This window comes from Chaetura pelagica, unplaced genomic scaffold (assembly GCF_000747805.2).
Source record: "Chaetura pelagica isolate M959 unplaced genomic scaffold, ChaPel_1.0 scaffold307, whole genome shotgun sequence".
In the NCBI taxonomy this organism is placed as follows: Eukaryota; Metazoa; Chordata; class Aves; order Apodiformes; family Apodidae; genus Chaetura; species Chaetura pelagica.
The window spans coordinates 1-21,754 of record NW_009953940.1 but is presented as its reverse complement, the minus strand read 5'-3'; the positions used below and the strand labels follow the sequence as shown (position 1 = coordinate 21,754).

General features: G+C 42.2%; 1 protein-coding gene across 1 annotated transcript in view; it reads right to left on the bottom strand.

Annotated features, from left to right (window-relative positions):
• NHSL1 (NHS-like 1) overlaps positions 1-15,551 on the bottom strand; it is a 99,435-nt gene extending 83,884 nt beyond the window's left edge. Inside the window, exon 1 of the mRNA XM_010001748.1 lies at positions 15,347-15,551. Coding sequence (XP_010000050.1) covers positions 15,347-15,551 — 205 coding nt within the window. The remainder of the gene's footprint in view (positions 1-15,346) is intronic.
• Positions 15,552-21,754: the final 6,203 nt, after the last annotated feature.

Genomic DNA, 21,754 nt, shown 5'->3' with positions numbered 1-21,754 from the left:
CCCCCCCCCTTTTTCTATTTCATCTCTTCACAGAGGTTTAATCACTAAACCATAATCTTGCTAGTGTGTCTGAAACAACTCTTTACCTGACTGCTGGCCAGAGACAGGGCCCCACACTGCCCAGCTTTCTGTAGAAAGACTGAGATAGTTGGAAAAATGCAAACGAGGTGTCATACCTCACTGCATCTTCACTGACTTACAATTTAAGACAAATACTATGGTTTGCCAAGTCAGGGCCAGCATGTATTCCCCCTCACTAACATCTCAGTTCTGGGGGTCCTACATTTCCCCAACGCACTAGTCACTTTCTACAACTGAAGTGGGAAAATGCCTTTTTTTAAAAAAATAGAATCATAGAGCCATTTGGGTTGAAAGGGACCTTTAAATGTCATCTAGCCCAACCCCCCTGCAGTGAGCAGGGACAACTTCAACTAGATCAGGTTGCTCAAGAGGACTGTCCAACCTGGCCTGGAATGTTTCCAGGAATAAGGCACCTACAGCCTCTATAGGCAACCTGTTTCATTGTCTCATTGCCCTTATATCTTGCTTGTATCTAGGTTGAATTTACCCTCTTTCAGTTTAAAACCCTTAACCCTTGTCTTATTGCTAAAGGACCTTATAAAAAATCAGTCCCTCCCCAGCTTTCCTGGGGTACTGGAAGGCCACTATGAGGTAGATCTCCCCAGAGCCTTCTCCTCTCCAGGGAGAGCCCCAACTCTCTCAGACTGTCTTCATAGCAAAGCTCCTCCAGCCCTCTGATCATCTTCGTGGCCCTTCTCTGGACCCACTCCAACAGCACCATGTCCTTCTTATGTTGGTTGCCCCTGAACTGGACAGAGTGCTTCAGGTACTGGAGTACAGGAGAGTGGAGCAGAGGAGAGTCACCTCCATCAACCTTGTGGCCACGTTTCTTCTGATGTAGCTCAGGATACAGTTGGCTTTCTGAGCTGCAAGCGCGCATTGGCAGCTCATGTCCAGCTTTTCATTCACCAATAACAATATACACACATTCCTTACTGTGCACCTAAATACTTCTTTGCCAGCTCAACACCAGAGATGATGTGGCTAAAAAGATTTCTTGCATCCTATTTCTGCAGAGGAGACATTAAAAAAATAGGAGCACACAACCTTGCTTACAGCCTTGTAAGCATTTTATTTTTAGAAGTGTCACAAATAACACTGTACTTACCAGTGATATTTGGGTCTAAATGCAGTTTTGTGGACTAACTCTTACAGAGCCTAGCCTTGTACAGGAAAGAAATACATGAAAAAGGGAGCAAGGTAAGGGCCAGGGTAACATACTGTGCTGAATTACCAAGAATTGCAACTGTCTCCAAATGCACAAGTCCTAAAATCCTCCATATAAAGCCAAAAGAAAATTAAAACCACATGCAAACACATTATCTTTGTGTGGAGCTCCAGAAAAACCCTTGTCCGGACACCTTGAAAATGGCAGTTTAGAACCCAGATGAAGCAGCACTAACGAGATGCTGAATACCATTTGCTGTGATTAGATGTTAAAGAATCACATTTCAAGTATCTGTCATCATGTAAGAAAAGTTACTTCATTTTAGAGTGAACTAAGAGCACACTGCTGTGGCAGAAAAGTGGAGACATTACAGTGGAACAGGTAAAAATTCAGAAACAGCATTTATATAGCTTAGCCTGCCTTTTCTCTTAAATCCTGCTAAAAAGGGTACAGACTAATGTAAAGGTTTCCTTAGGCTTTTGGAAGCAAAACAGCCCTTTCCCCTTAATTCCAGTTTCTGTGCTCCAGGCATGCACATGCTCTTCACAGGGCTCCAGGAATAAACACTTCATGGAGGCAAAATAAACAAAAACATATCATGGCTGGGGGTAGGTTACTTAGATACCAGAGGGATTTTATGGTCCAAACTTGTTAAATCTACTCATTAATTACCGAGAAGGGGAAGTAAGCAGTGCATCAGTGATAGTCACTGGGGACTGAGAGCAGCTGCACACACACTGCTGGGGACTGAGATTCAACATGACAGATTCTAGGGGAATCACAAACCCAAGTAGAAGAATACAAAAAAAGAGGCAAATCCAGCAGCTGATTCAGGCCATAGGCAGTGGGAAAGGCCGTCAATAAAACAAGGAAGAGGAAGCCAACTATGAAACAATAATATTGTCTGAGAAATCAAACACTGCTTAGAGGCAACATAGTATTAGAGTGTTGAAAAGTCACAAGTTGCTCTGGGCCGTAACACCAGCAGCATGTGCTTCCCTGGGAGGGGTCTGGGCCAGCATTCCTTCCTCAGGGGATACTCTCTGTCCTGTTCACCAGCTCCTTCTCCCATCCTCACCAGAAGGAAAGCCAAGGAGCCTGAATGGGATCCCCAGCATCCTGATGCCCACTGGGAAAGTGCAAATGCTAAAAAAAAATAATAAATAAATTAAATGAAAGTTCACTAAATTGCCAGACCACAGACAGGCATAAAGCAGTCTAGCATCTATTTCCACTCCCTTTTTTAGTGTGTTAGGACTCAGTGAGTGCTCCAAAGACAAGCATGCAGCTTTGTAAGCAGCAAAACTAAGGAGGTATAGAATCCCACTGAGTGCCTCAAAGGTGGTGGACCTCAATGTCTGGGAAGGTGGGAGGTCCAAGTAATGCTCTTCTCTTGTCTAGGCATTTTCAGCAACCAGACAGGTGCCTGGACCCTCTCTGGCAGCTGTGGCACTTTGAGGACATCACACCTGGTCCTGACTCAGAGTACCATCAGGGAACCAACTGGTTCTCCAACTCTCTACATCTCACTTTGTTCTTTGTGACACCAGGGAACCAGATCTCCCCATTGTAACACAGTGAACTCTATGGAAATGACATGGAAATATCTTCCATCAGGCAAATTACAAAGTATACCAACTATGTAAAGCATTACATATCAAGCTGCATATGAGGAGACTGCTACAAGTGTGAAGCACTGCCTCCAGAACACATCCTACCACATCTATGCCATGAAGGGAGAAGCAGAGGAGATAATGTCACCTGTCACAGAGACTGCTCCTATTGCCTGCATACTACACAGACTGGTTCCACAGAAGAGATGCCAACTGACATTGAGAACTCTGCATTAATAAGACTGGCCTTGTTGTTTCAAATAGAAATGCTTTAAACTTAGGAAGTCGGGAATGTCGACACACCAAATTGTGTTTCATTCTCTCCCTTACTCTCAAGTCATTGAAACTCCTATCAGCTCTCTGAGAAAAACTAGAAGAAATACATCAGTGTAATTTTTCCTTTGTTGAAAACATAACAACCATTAGTACCAATTCTCTTAGCTGCCCGAACCTCAAAATGTAACAGGATGGAGGGAAATAAATTGAGAAAAACTATGTATATACTTGCACCATTTTTTGATCCTAAAGATTGTACTGTTAAAATAAGCATGGAAGAAAACGCAGCTCAGACCTGCCCAACTCACAAGAAAAGGATGAGGGTTTGGGCTGTTTCTCTCTTGCTTCATGTGTAGCTGCACAGAAAAGCACATCCTAGTTTGACTGCCAGCTAGCAGGGCTGTTGGGACATCTAATTAAACCCTTTTTCCTTTTAGAACCAAAGTGATCTGCAGAGATGTAGAAGTTTCTGATACCCTAGATGGGTGCCAACTATCAAGATATATTTTTTTTCCCCTAAAGCCTGAATAATTGACACATTTCTCTTTCAAACTGTACATAAAACACACAAACACACAACCAACAAAACCCAAACCCCACCCTGAAAAGCTATCCAAAGAAAGGAGATGAAGTAAAAATAAAATGTTCAACTTGAAGGTTGTCACAGCCCAACACCGCTTACTCTGCAGCCAGCTCAAGCACTAAGGAAAGCAGACCCAGAGCCTGACAGGCCCTGTGGTCCCACTGGTGATAAGGGCGGGAGATAAATAGAGGTCAGGTCAGCCCCAGCCTATCTTTAAAGAGGCAGCATCGACTCGGAAACCCAGCACTGGCTGAAAAGATATTAACCATTATTTTGGTAAGTAAAACCAAATATTCTTGTAGCTCCAAAGCAAGGGAAAACATTTTGCTATTATCTCTTGCAGTTGATAGCATGTATTACATTACCCATTACACTTCAGGAATTTTTCACTGATTAGGGTGGAGTTTCCTCATACAGTGAGGAAGGGAAGAAATATTTTTTAAATGATTGTGGAAGATTAAATTCATTTGGGGGAAGTCACAGCAAACATAATGAAGCAAGCAACTTGCTCAAATGACCAGGCTGGAAGTATGTCCTTTAAGGCAGAATCTGCTGTGAATAATTAGAATAACCCTGTCATTGATTCTAAAACCTCAACTTGATAAATATTCACCATAACAGAAGGATGTGTCCTGTCCTGCAAAAAGTAATGCAGGCAGATGACTCTATGGTAAATGGACCTTCTCAAATTATCAGTGAAATAACTAGTATAGAGCAGCTCATGCACTCTCAGATTCACAGCTACAGGGTTGTCTTGTACCTTTCAAGGCTGGCACGAGAAACAGAATTTTCCGAATATTCAAATGTAGAAGAAAAATTAATCTGAAGCACTTTTAAACAACAGGGATGAACAGAACCAATATGAACATTCAAACAACCCTCTTCCTAAAACAACTTAATACTATAAAACAACCCTCTTCCAATAAAACCTCTGAAACCATTTGCATTTGTTTTTCTAGAGAATTAAACCTAAAGCACTGACCTCTTATTTGAAGCAGGGATATAGTTCTACTTCAGTCATATGTAAAACTCAGGAGCCAAAGTAAAATCCTTTATCTATGTGTATGTGTTTTTCATTGAGAGATGATTTTCAGAGAAACAACTTCATTTCTATTCCTGCCTTAGCTATAGCTATACTGGTGGAGTTTTCAATTAGATACGACAGGAATAATTTGTGAAATTGAGTTATGGTTTCTCATTATTACAAAAAAACCCCACATTATTCTGTAATAAACCCAGCAGTGTCTGCAGGTGCCATGTGCTTGCAGTAAAATTAATAAAATAAATGATTTTAGGAATGGGCTGTCTCCTGCCTTAAGTGAGGAAGAAAACAAATACAATGAAGTCATTAATTAGGTGGCCTTATCTTTTGTTTGCCTTACTCTTCAGATATAGGGCACAGAAAGGGCAAAACCTTTTTAAGAGCTGCTGTAGGTCATGAAAGGAATCTGTAACCAACTTCTCCAGATTCATTCAGGAATTTCTTTGCCACAGACGTCAAACAAAGAGGACATTCCTGGTTATGCGTGAAGGACCAAAGTGTATAGAGGCTTAGCACAGGGCAAGGAGAAAACCAGTTATACCCAGTGACTGGGGGTCCTATATTTAAAGAGAGGCTAGAGTAGAAATTCTGAAGAAAAAGCCTCCAAAAAAGCAACAGGCAATACAGTAATTTCAATCTGCTGCAGAGACCTGATCCTAAAAAAAAAATAATTGTTTTGCAAGGGTTATGTGCTAAATTATCTATGATTAATGGATGCAATAGGGCATTACCGATAATGTTTACTATTAAAGCAAAATAAAAAAGCCCTTCTGGTCACCTGTGAACCACTCCAGAAAGTCACTGCAGGTGCACCACAAGTTGACATGGGCTTGCTCCTTCAGACTGACACTATCAGTATTTCACTAACTCCAGTAACAACCAGCTACTGAGGAATGCTCTGAGGCTGCCTTTGGGTAACCGGGAGTGTCAAAATCACAGGCAGCAGGAAGGACAGAGGGAACTACCCCATTACCATCCTGGTTTTAGGCTAGAAGGCAAATTACACTTTAAAGGGTAAGAGGAACAAAGACAACTGCACCGTTACAAATTGTCCCACATGGAGAAGAAAATAACAGGTTGTTTCACCAAATACAATTACAGTACAATGTCACCAAATACGGAGCAATAAATGGTCTTCTTTTGAAAAACTCCCCAAGGCCAACACACACCAGGCAAACACAAGGAAACAAACAGAAAAATTAGTGGCTCTTCTGACTGAAGGGGTACAACCAAGCAGGCACACTACCACTACTAGCAGGGAGCTGTCTTCATGCACATTGTCAAAATGCTTTCCTAAAGGACCAGAAATAGTTCCCTTCAATACTCAGCCAAAATCCAGAGTACTTTAAGCAGTTCTCTTCTGATTTACAGTTACAGGCCAAAATACACCTAAGTCCTTTAAAAACTAACATGTAAGTATTTGCAATTTGACATTCAATGTCCTTGGGCTGCAAACTGAACCAGCACTCTCATCAGTAACCATTCACAGAGCAGGGTGAAACAGCAGCTCATGGGTTATTACAGCTTCACCTGTGCGTTGCAATGGAAAATATTCCTAAATCCTCACCTGTTCCAGCTCCTTCCCCGCTACAAAGCTGAGCCAGTCCTGAGGCTTTTTCTGCCATCATCCCTGGGATAGAAACACGACTGCTTCAGTGAGGCTCCAGCGCCTGTGTGTGAAGCATCAGCACAGAGCAGGGAGACCAAAATGAGTTATTTCTCTTTTGGCCTGATTAATTTAATAGATTTGTTGCCTTCCTCACAGTCCCAGCTGTGGGGGGAATAACAATCTGCTGGAGGTCATGGAAGAGCTGCAAGTCCCTTGGTGGTAGGGCCAGCTCTTCATCACAGCCAGTCAGTACCCTGGTGGCAGGGGTTGTGCTCCTGAGTGCAGGGGGCCTTCTCCCTTTGCATAAGCAAGTCAAGTTTGCCACAAGTCAAACTTATAATTTCAGATCTGATTCCCCCACTGCAGGTCACTGTGACTTCATTTTAATTCTGAAATGAAAATGCCATATTTATCGCATGTGACATGACATGCATTCCTCAAGGTTAATAAAATTGGGTTAATAACTCCTGGATGAAAGTTTCCATGTAAGTATACAGTATGCTGTAATCAGTCACCCTTACTCATCAGCTCTTGACTACAAGGGAGAAAAACAGATACAAAAGACTCCATGGAAATTACAAGCAAGTACAGACAAATTTCAGTTTCTAAAAGGCAACAGCCTCCACTATTAATTACTCTCTATACCTATTTCATGCATTGAAATTAGGCATGAAGACAGAACTGGAATTGAGTCTGTTTTTTCCATAGGTCCCTCTTTTAATTAAACAGTTGCTACTGAAGTGTCTACAAGAGTGTGATTCAGAGTATTAAGCCAAATATGTAAACTGTGAGCATCCCCACTGCATTAGGGAGCAAACACCTGCATGTGCAAAATGAAACAAAGCCACAGGGAAGTAAGAAAATTCACCTATGCAAGCAAAAGGGAAGAGAGGCAGCAGGCAGTGGGGTGTTTGCTTTGGCAGCTTCTGAGCAACTTTACTGAAAACCTTCTTCACATTTCTCACATCTTTCACTTTGAGTGGATGGGTGAATGATGCACCAGTTGCAATGCATTTAATTCACAGTTCATAATTCCCTTAGGTACAGTGTAAGTTCACTGGGACACAACATCCAGGGAATCCATCTGCTTCAGGGAGATGAAGTGCCAAGCAGAAGCTGCCACGCCATATATAAGGGAAACTAGAAGGAGCAGAGGGTGTACATACTAAGTACCTTCCTTAGGATGGAAAATATGCCATGCGTTTGTGTGTTGAACATACATGCTCACACTGAAAATACAACCTGTATAGATAACATAAGCACCTAAGCCTTTTCTTTTAACAGACCACTTCAGCTCAGGCTTTGAACAACAAGCTACTCAAAGTTATAGTGAAGTTTCCATTTCAGTTCCCCAGAATAAGACAACAAAAGGATTTCTACCTACAAGTGGGAAAGAGACACTGGCAGATAAATAGGTAAATGTCAGCAAAAACATAGGTAGATGGAAAACCTAGAATTTAATTTCTTTATTCAGATTCTGCAGCTAAAAGACAAGGAAAATACATATTTTGCAGATTAAATTACAAACTGTCAAATCCATCCTTTTTAATTGTTGCAAATATTGTAATAGAAGCTAAATACACTCTTGCAAAATTCATTAACTTTAGTCATTGAACCACATTCTTAACCTTTAACTTCACTTTCTTTCCATTTGTAATGGAGATTAGAGAAAACAAGTAGCTGTAACATTTGCAAAGTCCTGCCAGAATGGTGAGTTATGACCAGGCTAGAGACAAAGCTCCCCTCAGTTTTAGGGGACAATTCACAAGCAGTTGGCTAACAGCTACATGGAAACAGAAATTTTCATGTATTCTCTTGCTTGATGAGCAGTGCACGGAAAGGCACATACAGCATGTTGTTTCAGCTCAAACAGTGCATACAATGTCTTGCTGGAAAATATCCAGTCTGCTTTATAAAATACAGTTAGCTAAGAGTAACATGTGAAGGTCAGAAGACTCAGTTTTGACCCTCTACTGAGAAAGGAAACATTTGCCCCAAGTTTTCAGTTTAAGGATTAGCTGGACTTTGGAGGGAGCTAAAACTATCCTGGGAACAAGTATATAAAGTGTATAAAAATATAAAGAAGTGTAGACATCATGAATACAACATGAAACCATTCATAAATGTCAAAATGATACACTCTCAGAAAAAAAATCACAGCACCCTGTGCATTTCATTATTGCTGCTAAGAAGCAAGCAGAGCACACACTATTCTGTGGGGAGCACTGGTCTAGCTACAGTGCTAATCCAAACATCAACTAAAGCTAAACTGAAAGACAAAGTGGGTTGAGATGTCCTTGTAACTTTGGAAACACATGGTTAAGTCAGGTGCTACTCAATTTGTTTGCACTTCCCAAGACTGTGGTCTTCTAGAGGGACCAGCCAAGAAAACTTTTACTGGAGCTACTCTGCAGGTGAAATTCCTGGGGTACTACAGAAGGTAAAACCACTCAAAAGCAGTCAGGGTCTCACTTCTCAGCAGCACAGAGCTACCCAGAAGGAAGTAGCATCTGCCCTGGGAGTGATGACCTGGGGAGCTTCACGTTTCTCAGGTAGCAGTGGTTAATTTCCCCTTCATCTAAAAAACCCACACTTCTGAGACAGCAACTCTCAAATGTTCATTCCCCACAGTAATGCTGTACAGATGTGTTCTTCCCTTCAACTCCATCATAAAAAAAATATTTCCACAATCCCCTGAGAGATTTAAGACCCTTAAAGAGTAAACACGCATTTGGGAAAGGTCATGTCTTTTGGAATAGACAGCATAGTCAGTGAAACCAGCCACAAACGTTTGTAAAAATCTACTCAGAAATATCCAGACTGCAGTTCTCCAGCCACTGCTTCGCGGAGAGGAACAGACTCACTGGGATACTGGCAAGGAAGTAATTTAGCAAGAGTCTGAAGTCATAGAAAATTATTTTGTCTTGTTTCTATTTTCACCTGGAAGGTTTTGATCAGATGACAAAAACAATTATATTTTTTACTTCTTAATAAAATGTATTTGTACTATAAAAATAGCAAAGGAGAGAAATTTGGCATGGATTTTTTAGAATGAATAGCAATGGTGGCTGGATCCATGTTTTTTTGATAAAGTAGATAAGTGGGTTTAAGCAAATGATTCTGTGATATGTATTAACATTTCTTACTTAAACTAAATTTGTTCTGGTAGCTTACAAATTTTTGCTTAGCAAACCCACTTTCAGATTCCCATCTATGGCAATGTTTATCTGAAGACATGGGAAAGAAGAAGTTTTTATTAAATTTGCATTTATATACAAACATGCAAAAGTCTCTACTTGAAGTTATAGTTAGATGCAGGACTTTCGACTGTCTCCAGCTATTTTACCAGCAGGAAAAGTTTCAATTGCTTCTGTATATCATTAAAATTTTATGGAATCCTCTATCGTGCCACAATACAAACATGCTAAGATAAATAGTATATGCCTTGGTAATTTATTTAATGTCTGCTTCAGCTGAGAACAGCTTCCATAAATGCACAACATTTAACAGTTTCAACCACACATCATTCATCAGCTTTAAACAGCAAAATGCAAACTTGACCATGTAGACAAATTATTACAAATGTGTATAACTACATTCAATTTTATCTTTGCTTATAGAACCTGTAACGTAAAAGGAAAAGGTGTGACAAGACAAAATTGGTCTTTGTATAAAATCTCTAATTTTTTCCCCTTAAATTTTTAGATTTGTATGTGCGTGCTCATACGTACAGAAGTATATGTCTATAAAACATTAATTTCTTTTTTAAAAAGTCTTCTAGAAAAAGGTATATAAAACACATAGTATTTGTTTTGGAGTCCACTCTGTTACGCAAATACTTTTTAAGGTTTCCATAAGCTATTATTTAGAGACTTGCCCAAAGCTTCAAGGAGCCTTTACATGGACATATGCACCCCAACACTACCATCCATCACATAATTGCTGCTTCTGCAAATGCTAACAGCTCCCCTCAGGTTTATGGGCCCTTATCTACTTAGTAACTGACATGACTTTCGCCCACTTGAACACAAGATCGCATGCAAAAAACATACAGGGAAAAGCCCCATTATATACATTAGAATAGTAACAGCAAGTCTGGATTCAGTAATCTTGCTTATGGGTACGTCAGTTCCTGGTACTCTTACATCTTGTTCTTAAACAAAATGTGGTTACTGCTTGGTACCCAAAACCCCCTCATGAACAGTATTCCTAACTTTAAAAAATAAAATGTAACTACTCATTTGGACTATTGATCTGGCCAGAAGATCACTGTTGGAAGGAAGTAACAGGAGAAATAAAATCACTATCTTGGGCATATTTAACTGGTCTGGAGAAACTGGGAAGACCAGCCATGAAGGCAGCACTTCTCGGAGGGAGGGAGACGTTAGCAAAACTTGGTAAGATGTTCTGATGCTGAAATGTGACTCATCTCCTTTTCCGCAAAGGTAAGGTAAATATGGTGAGATCCATACCATATACTGACTGGTGCTATCTTTATTTAAAGTCAACTTGCTATGTCATACTCACTCTGAACAGTGCAGGACTGCTATAGATGTCCATATGGTTGCAACCCTTTGCAACACACACAAGCTCCTTTGCTTCAGTTTGAAAGAAAAACTTTTATCCCTGTTTTTCTAGAATGTCTTTTTTTAAAAGAAAAAAACACTCTGAAATCACCTGGGTCAGGAGCAGCACATTGCCTGTAACCTTCAGCACACACAGAAGCATACCAAAACATGTTGAGCAGGCCCCAAACCAGGACCTGCTTGGTCTTCCAGGAACAGTAAGTGAGTCCTAGGCTCAGCCATTGAAAAAAATGAAGCTGCTCCCTGAGTTCTCACTGAGTATACCAGAAGCAAGCTGTGCTATGAGAAGAAAAGCAGATGAAAACTAGAACACCTACCACTAAAAAGCTGAAACAAAAATCTAACTGTTGCTACATCTGTCTCTTCAAAGCAGCTGTCCTAGCAGCAGGTGTCATTGCACAAGTGTTTTTCTTGTGCTGTTAATCAGGCTGTTATCCTTCTTGCAAAGAAGTTAGGGAGTGCTCACAGAACTGCTTTATGGGTCCCCAGGATCCTGCTCAGCAGAACAGGACAGCTTTGTTGACCAAGGTGGCAGCAGAGCAGCTCTATGACCCAGAAGACCAGCAGATCTGCCACTCCAGCACCTTCCACAAGAGGGATGGCCCCAGTCAGCAGCACCCCTCAACAAAGGCACCAAGGTACCACTGCTCCAACACCCCACAAGCAGCTGCTCCAAGCACGCTCAGCTCCATCAGCTCAGTCTGTAACAAGCTGGATGAATTAAGCAACTGTGGCCATGCTGGAATGTCTTTTTTTAAAAGAAAAAAACACTCTGAAATCACCTGGGTCAGGAGCAGCACATTGCCTGTAACCTTCAGCACACACAGAAGCATACCAAAACATGTTGAGCAGGCCCCAAACCAGGACCTGCTTGGTCTTCCAGGAACAGTAAGTGAGTCCTAGGCTCAGCCATTGAAAAAAATGAAGCTGCTCCCTGAGTTCTCACTGAGTATACCAGAAGCAAGCTGTGCTATGAGAAGAAAAGCAGATGAAAACTAGAACACCTACCACTAAAAAGCTGAAACAAAAATCTAACTGTTGCTACATCTGTCTCTTCAAAGCAGCTGTCCTAGCAGCAGGTGTCATTGCACAAGTGTTTTTCTTGTGCTGTTAATCAGGCTGTTATCCTTCTTGCAAAGAAGTTAGGGAGTGCTCACAGAACTGCTTTATGGGTCCCCAGGATCCTGCTCAGCAGAACAGGACAGCTTTGTTGACCAAGGTGGCAGCAGAGCCTGCCCTGTCCCTTGGAGCAACCACCAGGAACGCAGGGAAGGGAAAGGGGAGTGGTTACACAAAAGACATAATACACTTGGAGGACACACAGAGAATAAAAAATATCATATTAACCCCTCCCCATGCCCCACTGCCTGCCATTACAGAATAACAGAAATTTCTGCTACCCCAAAAAGGTAAGAAACTGGAACCAAAAAATTCAGATTGCAGAACAGAAACAGGAGTAAGGTTCTCATTTCAAAGGTCCTTCAGCTGAATGGGCAGACACAGGGCTGAGCGAGATACATTCCAAACAGCAAGCCTTTACTATCAACTCTTACTGCCTTTTTTAGCAAAAGCTTTATCAGATGTGAAGCCTAATTGGTTCCAAAAAACACTGTGCACTACTGTGTAGCTTTTAAAAACGGAGCCTGAAGCAGCAGCCCCTGACTCGACTTCCACACAAACACAGCTCAGCTGCGCAGGACATCAGGGTGTGCCCCACCTTCATCGTTAGCATTTACTTCTTGTTTTTCTTGCTCATTTTAAACTGACGAATCCGACCAATCCCTCTGCTTCCTGCTGTTTGCAAGTTCGCGTTCGCAGCCAATGCAGATTAGCCACTTTGCTGGTAAAACACCAGGCAACACATGCTGCCTTGTGCCAGTCACCTAGCAGCCCCGTGGGAATGCAATATGAGCCGGGAAGACCAATGAAGCGGCAACAGAATAAGGGTTTAAAAAGACAGGAAGAGAAACAGCTCAGAAAGAAAAACAATTCACTCATTTTGAATTTCTGTTAACACTCCTGCCTTTACAAATACAGTTAAGCAAAGGAAAAGGGAGTAGTGCCTATGATTTGTCAGGCTTACCTTTTTACCAGTTTCCTGGAGGCAGAATTATTTTTTATTAATTAAATGTTAATAGGTTTTGAGCTAATTTAAAATAAACAAATTGGGTTTTTTTTCCACCTATATAAAACCAGCCATCCTTCCAGCCTGTTGTGCATCCCATGTCTTTCTAGTCTGTGTCAATTTTAAGAGATGTGGTTAACTTGAGCACCAAGGACAATATTGTTTTGAGCCCTCAGTTTTACAAAGGCTGGCAGCAGTAATGCAACAGTCCAGTGGAGCAAGCTATTTGAGAACACAAGTATTCATTTATCACACATTTTGCCTTTGAATGCAAACCCAAGATGATGACTCAGCCAGGTTCCAATACCCAAACTGCTCTGGTACCATGCACGCCTGACTTGCAGCCAGGCAAATTTCTCCTTCCTAAGTATATAATCCAAACTCCCTTCAGCCCTGGCATCCCCTGCCAGCTTATCAGCTTCTTCCAAGCTGAGTTATCCCAGTCAGACAAAATTGTAGAGTTAGATTTATGATCCAGGCAGATTTTACAAGTCCAGTCAAATTGTACCCTGCAAAGGGGAAGTAAACCCTGCATAATCCTTGCCTCCCTCCACCTTCCTTTCAAAAATGACATATTGTCATCTCCGCTAGAGGCAGGCAGGGAGGCTTTCATAGCTTGCTGCCCAATTACAGCAGGATTTCTGCCCTCCCCCTTCAGCCTGTACAATGAGCTCTTTATATACATCACTCAGAAAAATTAATAGACTCCTAATCCATCAGTAAAGCTTCCTTTCCCATCTTTGCTTTGTGGTGGGGTTGAGAGCTGAGGAAGGCATCATGAGAAACTTTATGGAAGCCATGTAGTGACCAGCAGCAGGGCTGTGTGGTTCTTCTGATCCACAGCACCTAAGAACCCACAGACATCAGAAGTCTACCAGACATTGCTGTGTAGTATATGTTGATATATTACACCAACAATCACAAGGAAAAATTAGCTACCAGTTGCACATGCAAACTCCCTTTGTAGACTTTTTCAGCAGCAAAAGGGGTTAAACTACAATCTTCAAAGCATAGATTAAAGTCATCTTCTAGCGTGCTGAGAACAAAGCACAACTTTATACATCCTGTGTTAATGTTTCTGCATCCAAACCATTTACTGAAATCACAATTTATCCTACTTGGAACTGAAATTCTGGTCAAATAGCTATTAAATCCTCCCAGAAATGAAAAGAAATAAAAACCCCTTTGAAGTTCAAATGCCCTTGAAGAGCCTTTCTGCTCTTAGAGAAGTGACCTTACAGCAGAATTGAGTCCAACCTTACACCTTCCATTAACAAACCAGGGCTCTGGCAGCACTAGAGAAATTACAACCAAATCACTTCATCAAGTATTTTTAACCACACACACTACTGCCTACCAGCCGGTAAATGCACTGGTAGTAGCAGCTAACCATCTCTGAGAATCATAGAATTGTTTTGCTTGGAAAAGACCTTTAAGATCATCCAGTCCAACCATTAACACAGCACTTCCAAGTCCACTACTAAGCCATGTCCCTAGGCACCACATCTACACAGCTTTTAAACACCTCCTTAAAATTTAAGCAAAATTCTGAAAGTTATTTTGATTTATGGTAAATATGAGTTATGCCTGAATAAGTACTTCACAAACTCAGTTTTAAAAAAATCAACACAAAATTAAAAATTCTTTTTAAAAGTTTCATACAAAATATACTCCAGGTTTGAGTATTTCAAGGATTCCTTCAGAGCTGCCTATCTTGCATCCTACATCTCCTTCCTTCTCTCTGGGGAGCATTTCCCATCACCATCCCACCATCTCCTTTATTTTGCATCTGGGACCTCTTTCCAATCTGCCTTCATAAAACAAAATACACTTAAAATTTTCCAGCAGAACCACAGGGCAATTATCCAAAAGTCATCCAGTCTGTTACAAGTGGGATCTTGCATGGCTTTTGGTACCACTGAGAGAGCAGAGATTCCTGCAGCACCTGCCCAAAGGACGTACCCTGAGTGACTGACTATTGGCTACAAGAAGCATAAACAAGACTTACCTACACACCACACAGTCAGTACCTTTGTGTTTCCCAGATGGGAAATTAAAGGTTTTCCCCGTTGATTACTACAAGCTTTCACAGTTTTAACCCAAGAAAAACCTGGCAAGGCAAGAGCTGCACTTGTGCTGCCCCCCTCCTCCTACCCCACCTGCAGCTCCTGGCTCCCAGTGGGACCCAATAGCTGGACAACAGCACGGATCAGGGGCTGACACAGTAGCAGCAATCACAAGGGTTAAAAAGAAAGGGAGTCACCTTTTCTCTGCTGGCTCTTGTAGGTCCAGTTCTCATCATCCTCGTCTACCTGCTGCACACACATGGAGGAGAGTTCACCATCGCTGCGAAACAATCTCTTTGTCTGCCTTGACAAGGAGGAGAAATTTATCCAGCTTACAGCACGCGAGAGGGAGCCTGGGTTTTGTTTGAGTTTGAAAGATCTTGAAACACACTCCCTTTTCATTTTTCTTTAAGCCAGCTACTGGCCACGGTTCCAAGCAGACCTTTCTGAAGCTGCCCCTGTCCCCTTTCACCGTGGTTTTCATGGGAGGCTACACAATTTCAATACGACTTCCGTCCAGGTTTCTTCTCACTGCGTTTATGCCAGCACCAGTATCCGCGGCCCCTGGGTCCCCCCCCTGAAGCCTTTTTGAGACAGCGTGTAGGAAGCTGCCAAAGAAAACAAAGGGGAGAAAAGCAGCAGAAAGTGGCACCTTGCAGCAGCTCAGGGAAGCATGTAACAGCTGAGCAGAATATAGCACTAAAGCACGTGTTTTCCCCATTCTCCACTCAACAGCAAAAACTGTAGCCCCACTCCTTTCCTTGGCATCGCTCCCCAGGAGTGTGCAGGCAATTCAGTCCTCTCTTCTGGCTCGTCAAAAACACCCCAGGACAGGGGAAGAGCGGGCAGAGATCATGCTCCAGCATGGCACAGCTCAAGAGGGACAATGGACTGACCATGCTTCTGCCTCCTCATCCTGGCTGCCCCGCTCTCCTCTAGTGAAAAGCCTGGTGAAGGAGCTCCAGGAAGGCTCTCCTAACAATAAAACAGACTGCGTGGCTATCGCTTAGGATTAGAGTGAAATATGATAGGCTCGCTCTCCTAAAAGCACGACCACAGAAGCAAAACTCCTCCTTTCCTCAGCCAGTTTGGTGGCAGCTCAAACTTCTGAACCCTGTGTGCAGAAATAGAAATGCACTTGTGCACTTCTGTGGACTTGGAGAGAGGAAAAATAAAATTCTGGAGCTTGTAAACACCACAAACATTCTGAACTGAACTTCAGCACATCGTCTGCTGAAAACTTTAGTCCCCTTCTGACCTTGTGGAATGTTTAAAAAACACAAAACAAAAACAAATGTAGAGACACAAACAGAACCTGTGCATGAGCAGACATTTTCAGTGACCAGACTCCTGGTGGGACTACAACTCACAAAACAGGTTTCACTCCCAGCTATGCTGTGCTCTGCCACCTTCTCTTGAAACTAGCAGCTGAAAAAAAAACACTCCATGGCATGAGGCTTTAAAAAAAGCAGGCACTACTGAAAGCTGCTGCAATGTCACTTGCTTGTCCTGCATGCCAACACCAATGCTGCTTCCAAGAGGGAGTAAGCCTGGAAAGTGGCGGGGCAAACGCAGCATTTTAAAGCAGACAGAAGCTGGCAATACCAAGGCATCCCAATACTTTTTGACAGGATTTGTCACCAAGTTGACAAAAAACACACAAGTTTGTGTCTTGCAGTGAAAGAATAGGATTGAATGTACAAGATGCCCAATTAAATCAACTCAGTGAATCCTCAAGGAAATGCTGGTAGTAAGGAGCCCAGGAAAAAACAAACAAACACACAACAAGAAAACACCATACAAAACCATGCTACCTATCTGAAGAACAAACATTATGCCTGAATATCCTGATGGCTGCAGATGATTTAGCCAAAGGATAAGCAGCTTAAGAAAACAAGGGTACAGTGTTTCAGCTCTCAAGATGTCAGTTTTACGCTATTGCAGAACATGGCAACCCCCTGGCAGATGCTCCCACAGCCCTCTGGATTCTGCTGCACAGCCTCTTCAAAACCATTAAAAACAAAGGCTCCAGCTTTTTCTGAAACTTATGGTTCTCTGACTCATAATAAGAGGATAAGGTTTAACCCACTGACTGGGAGGCAAAAAGCTAAGTACTGTATCAGATTACCCTATGAATCAACCAGGCACACCAAAGTGACCTTTGGCTCCTTCAGCACAGCACAATGGGTTGGCCAACTGTCTCCTGTAAATTATTTAATAGGCTGCATTTAAACTGAGCTGGCCCAGCGAGGCAATGCTTCTGTACATACACAGGTCTTCCACTGCTTCCCAAAGTCAGTGGTGGTGTAGTGGGTTTGGGGAGGAGGGACTGGGGGGTTTAAGTGAATGGGAGCACACACTACTAACATTTGCTGTTTCAGCTATGTATCAAGTCTATTTTGGAGTTTTTCATCTTAAAAAGACACCTTTTTTTTTTTTTTAATTTATTTACTCTGATTGAGACAAGATGCTTGGGTACAGTTTCAGGGTTGGTTTTGTTTTTATTCTTTAGACCTCTCACTTAGAAGAAGACTTTGGGGATGTGGGGTGACATACCCCTAGAGATCGAACATCAAGTATATCCACTTTGGTGGTATATCCACTTTGAGACAGTCAATGTTAAAATAGGCAGGATTTAGGTAAAAATCAAGGACCATCCTCTAAGTCAACTTACTGTTTCTTTTGAGAAAGAGCAAACATTTGGAATTACCAGTACTGCAAAGTACAGAGAACTGTAAACTACCACAGCTATTACTAGCTAAATTAAACAGAGCCAGATTTATAAAAACCCTGGTAGGAACTGCAGAATCACCATCGTCTGCGCTACATTGTGCTACTTCAAAACAGAAGTTAAGAGAAAGCAACAGGAAGGAAAACCTTTCAGGTTAACCCAAAATACCAGGGTATATCCCACAGACCTGCCCAGAGTCTTGGCAGCAATCTGATCTTAGGAATTTTCCTGACCTGTCTGGAACTCTTTCTTTATATCATGGTGCAGACTCACAGCTTGATGATTCAATGGAGAAAATACTCTGCCACGGGTGATTGACTGCAACATTTCCACCTGTACTGTAAATAGGAAGTGCTGCAATGCTTTGCCACAGCATTACCATCCTTTTTATTTGTAGGGGGCAGAAAGCTTTACATCAGCATACATTGTTGCACACGTGGATTGACAGTAAATTTCCCAAGATGAAGAGAGAACACCAATACCATTTGGAAAACAATACTCATTGAGGCATTAACACCAATGGAGCTGCAGGTTAATCCATGCTTTAAATCAGTAGCCAAACACAAGGTCAAGGAGTTGGAAATTTTAGCGTCTGACACACTTTAGAGGATTAAATTTAACTTTGTAAAACACTCTACAAAGCCATTTAAGAAAAACGCTTCTAATAAGCTTAGATAATTTTCCAACCTATTTTCTCCCTTATGAAGTATACTTACTATACAAGTAAGTAGGCTCCATATTTTCCTGGTTACACATGTAAAGACTAAGGTATTATTTTTGGTTTGTCTCAGTAAAAGAACATTAAGGAATCACAGAAGAAGAAACCCAGGGTTTGAAGGAGAAAGCTAAATTGGCTCCTTTCCCCCACCCTTTTTATTTTTAGAGGTGAACAAGAGGAAATATGTGTAGCCTCACATGCCATCAGTTTTTTTACAATATATCATAACCTAATTGTCAAAGAATTCTCTAAAAGTTGTTAAGCAAACACACAGACATGGCTCACAGCCACTGCATTCCCCTAAGGCTTGCAAAGACAAAGAAATGTTGCACAGAAAAGGTTTCGGTTCAGTGTAAAAGACCAACAAAACAGAAAGAGAAAAAACAACCCCCAAACCCCACAGATGTGCTCTGGTTTTGGTTGGGCTGTGGTTTTTGGCACAATTCACATGTTAGTTTAATTCCTACATTTCCGAGTTTATCATTTCTGGTGACTCAACCACACAGCAATGAGAGTGATTCACAAGCACAGCTTCCTGGGGCAGCTGCTGCTCCAACAGCCCAGGGGACACCTCTCTCAGGCTTCCTGGGTGTTTTCCTTCAGATAGTAGCAACTCATCACTAGCCAGTCATAAAGCCATTTGGATTAAGCACATTCAAAAGCCCATTGAAAAACACCTTGCCTGCGGACTCAATCCTTTGCTATGCAGCTCTTGCTGCAGCCAGTGAAAGGTGTGGGGTGCCCAGCAGCCCCAGAAGACCCTCCATCCCAGATACTGCCTCAACACCACTGGATCAGCTACATATGGTCACTTCCCCAGCATCGCTCATCATCTCTGGGCAGAGGTGTGGGAATTTCAGTAGCTATACAAAGCTTGTGAACCTGATCTCCATCAGAGGACTGGATGTACAGCACACCTCTTCTTACAGGTATCCTATACAATGCTCACTTTGCAAACTGCTTTGGCATTACGGGGGAGCATGAAACTTCAAGATAAGATTGTGTTCCTTTTTGATCAAAGCACGCAGCAAGCAGCTCTTTCCTTTCCAACATGAGTGGACCTGAGGGGGAAGAAAAATTGTGAAGGAGGAAGAGAATAAAAAATGAAGTTTCTTGCCCAGGATCACAGAAAGGATAAGAAGCAAAGCTAGGAAAAGAAAGTAGGTCTCCTGGCTACCAGCCTCACGACCTATCTAAGTAGGCTCTGTCTTGCACAAAAAGCAGCACCTATTATTTACTTCTGTTACACCCATTACAGAGCCTTTGAATGCCATAACTACCAATGAAAGTTTCCTTTTTGTTTTATTACCCACTTTATCCTATTGGGTTGGTTTTTCCAACATAAAAATATACCATAAATGAGAACCTAAGAGAGAAGGGAGTTCTGCACTGTAAGACTACTTCAAGCATCCCATCCATGTTTCCACCTTTATTAGTTTCATGGAAATGAGTAAGTCATGCTGCAGACAACCATAGAGAATGAAACAGGTTTTGGACAGTTTGTGTGATGTACCTGCCACCGGCCTCTCTCCCTTCAACTTCTGTATGCTGGATGGATTCAGTGCATCAAGGCAGGCAATATTTTCTCTGATTTAGTAGCTGTACTTAACCTCAGAAAGGAAATTTCCTATAACCTAGGGGACAGTTTCTACAAAGCAGTAGACTAACTTGGGCCTGGTTCTTCCCTCTACACCAGCTGCTCTGGGGGGTAACTCCCACCCAGCCAACCAAATGGTGAGAGAGGAACCAAGCAAGGAATACAAAGAAGGTGCTCAGACAGTTTGGTAATTAATAAAAAAGGTATTTATAAGAGGGGCAGAACCACCACCATAATCACCTAGAAACAGATGCTGCTTTTCTTTAAAATAGTTTGATATCTAAAGAGCTGGCAAGTTGACTCTGTGTAAGACACCTACCTGCTTCAAGCAGCTACAAATACATCCACAAGCTTTTGGTTTTATTAATCAGAACAATTCCAGAACTGATGGAAAACCAAAATTTCAGAGAAAATCCACTTGCAAGTATATAATAAGTTAGGCAATCACTGACTGCAGGGGCAGTTTCCAATACTGAGCTTTGCTGGGGAAGAGTATGATGGATATTCTAAGTGATACAAGAGGAAAGAGCTTGAACCACATTAGGTTTCAGCCTTGTCTATACACAGATAGTTTTACCTCACAGCAGCTAGTAACTATTTTCCAAATAAAGCAGATTATATTTATTGGTAAAATAACTTCTGTTCTCTCAGCACACAGGTGTCAATATAAGGTTTTATGTCATCATACAGTGTAAGCAGAAGAGTAAGAGGACTTTGATTAAGTCCAACAATGTGCAAAGAGAATAGACTATTTCAGTTGAAAGTTACCTATGATGATCCCCTAGTCCAACAGCCTGACTGCTTCAGGGCTGACCAAAAGTTAAAGCATGTTATTAAGGGTTTTGACCAAATGCCTCTTCAACACTGACAGGCTTGAGACATAACCCACCTCTCTAGGAAGCCTCTTCCAGCATTTGATCACCCTCTCAGTACCAAAATTCTTTCTCATGTCCAGTCTAAACCACCCCTAGCACAGCTTTGAGCCAATCCCACATGTCCTATCACTGGACCCCAGGGAGAAGAGCTCAGCACCTCCCTCTCCATTTCCCCTCCTCAGGAAACTGTAGGAGCCATGAGGTTGCCCCTCAGCTTCTTCTTCAAACTAGACAAATTCAGAGTCCTTAATCACCCCTCATAGGACATTCCTTCCAGTCTTTTCATTAGCTGTGTTGTCCTCTTCTGAACATATTCACACACATACTTCTTAAATGGGGGGGCCCAGCACTGAACACAGCACTCAAGGTGAGGCTGCACCAAGTCTGAATATAGCAGGATTATCACCTCCTTTGACCAGCTGGTCATGCTGTGTTTGATGCCGGGTTGGAATTTCGGATGCCTCACAGGTAATCCTCCTCACCAGCTCCACAGCAGAAGGCACCACAACTCCCTGCAACAGGAGCTCTCAGGTACCTTGCCAGGACCTGCAGGAACTGCTGCCCTGAGTAGGTGAAGGGCAGGGGCAGGGGGCAGGCAGGGTGTGTGGGGAGCAGGTGTGTGGGCAGGGCAGCAGGCAGGGCAGCAGCAGGCAGGGCAGCAGGCAGGGCAGCAGGCAGGGCAGG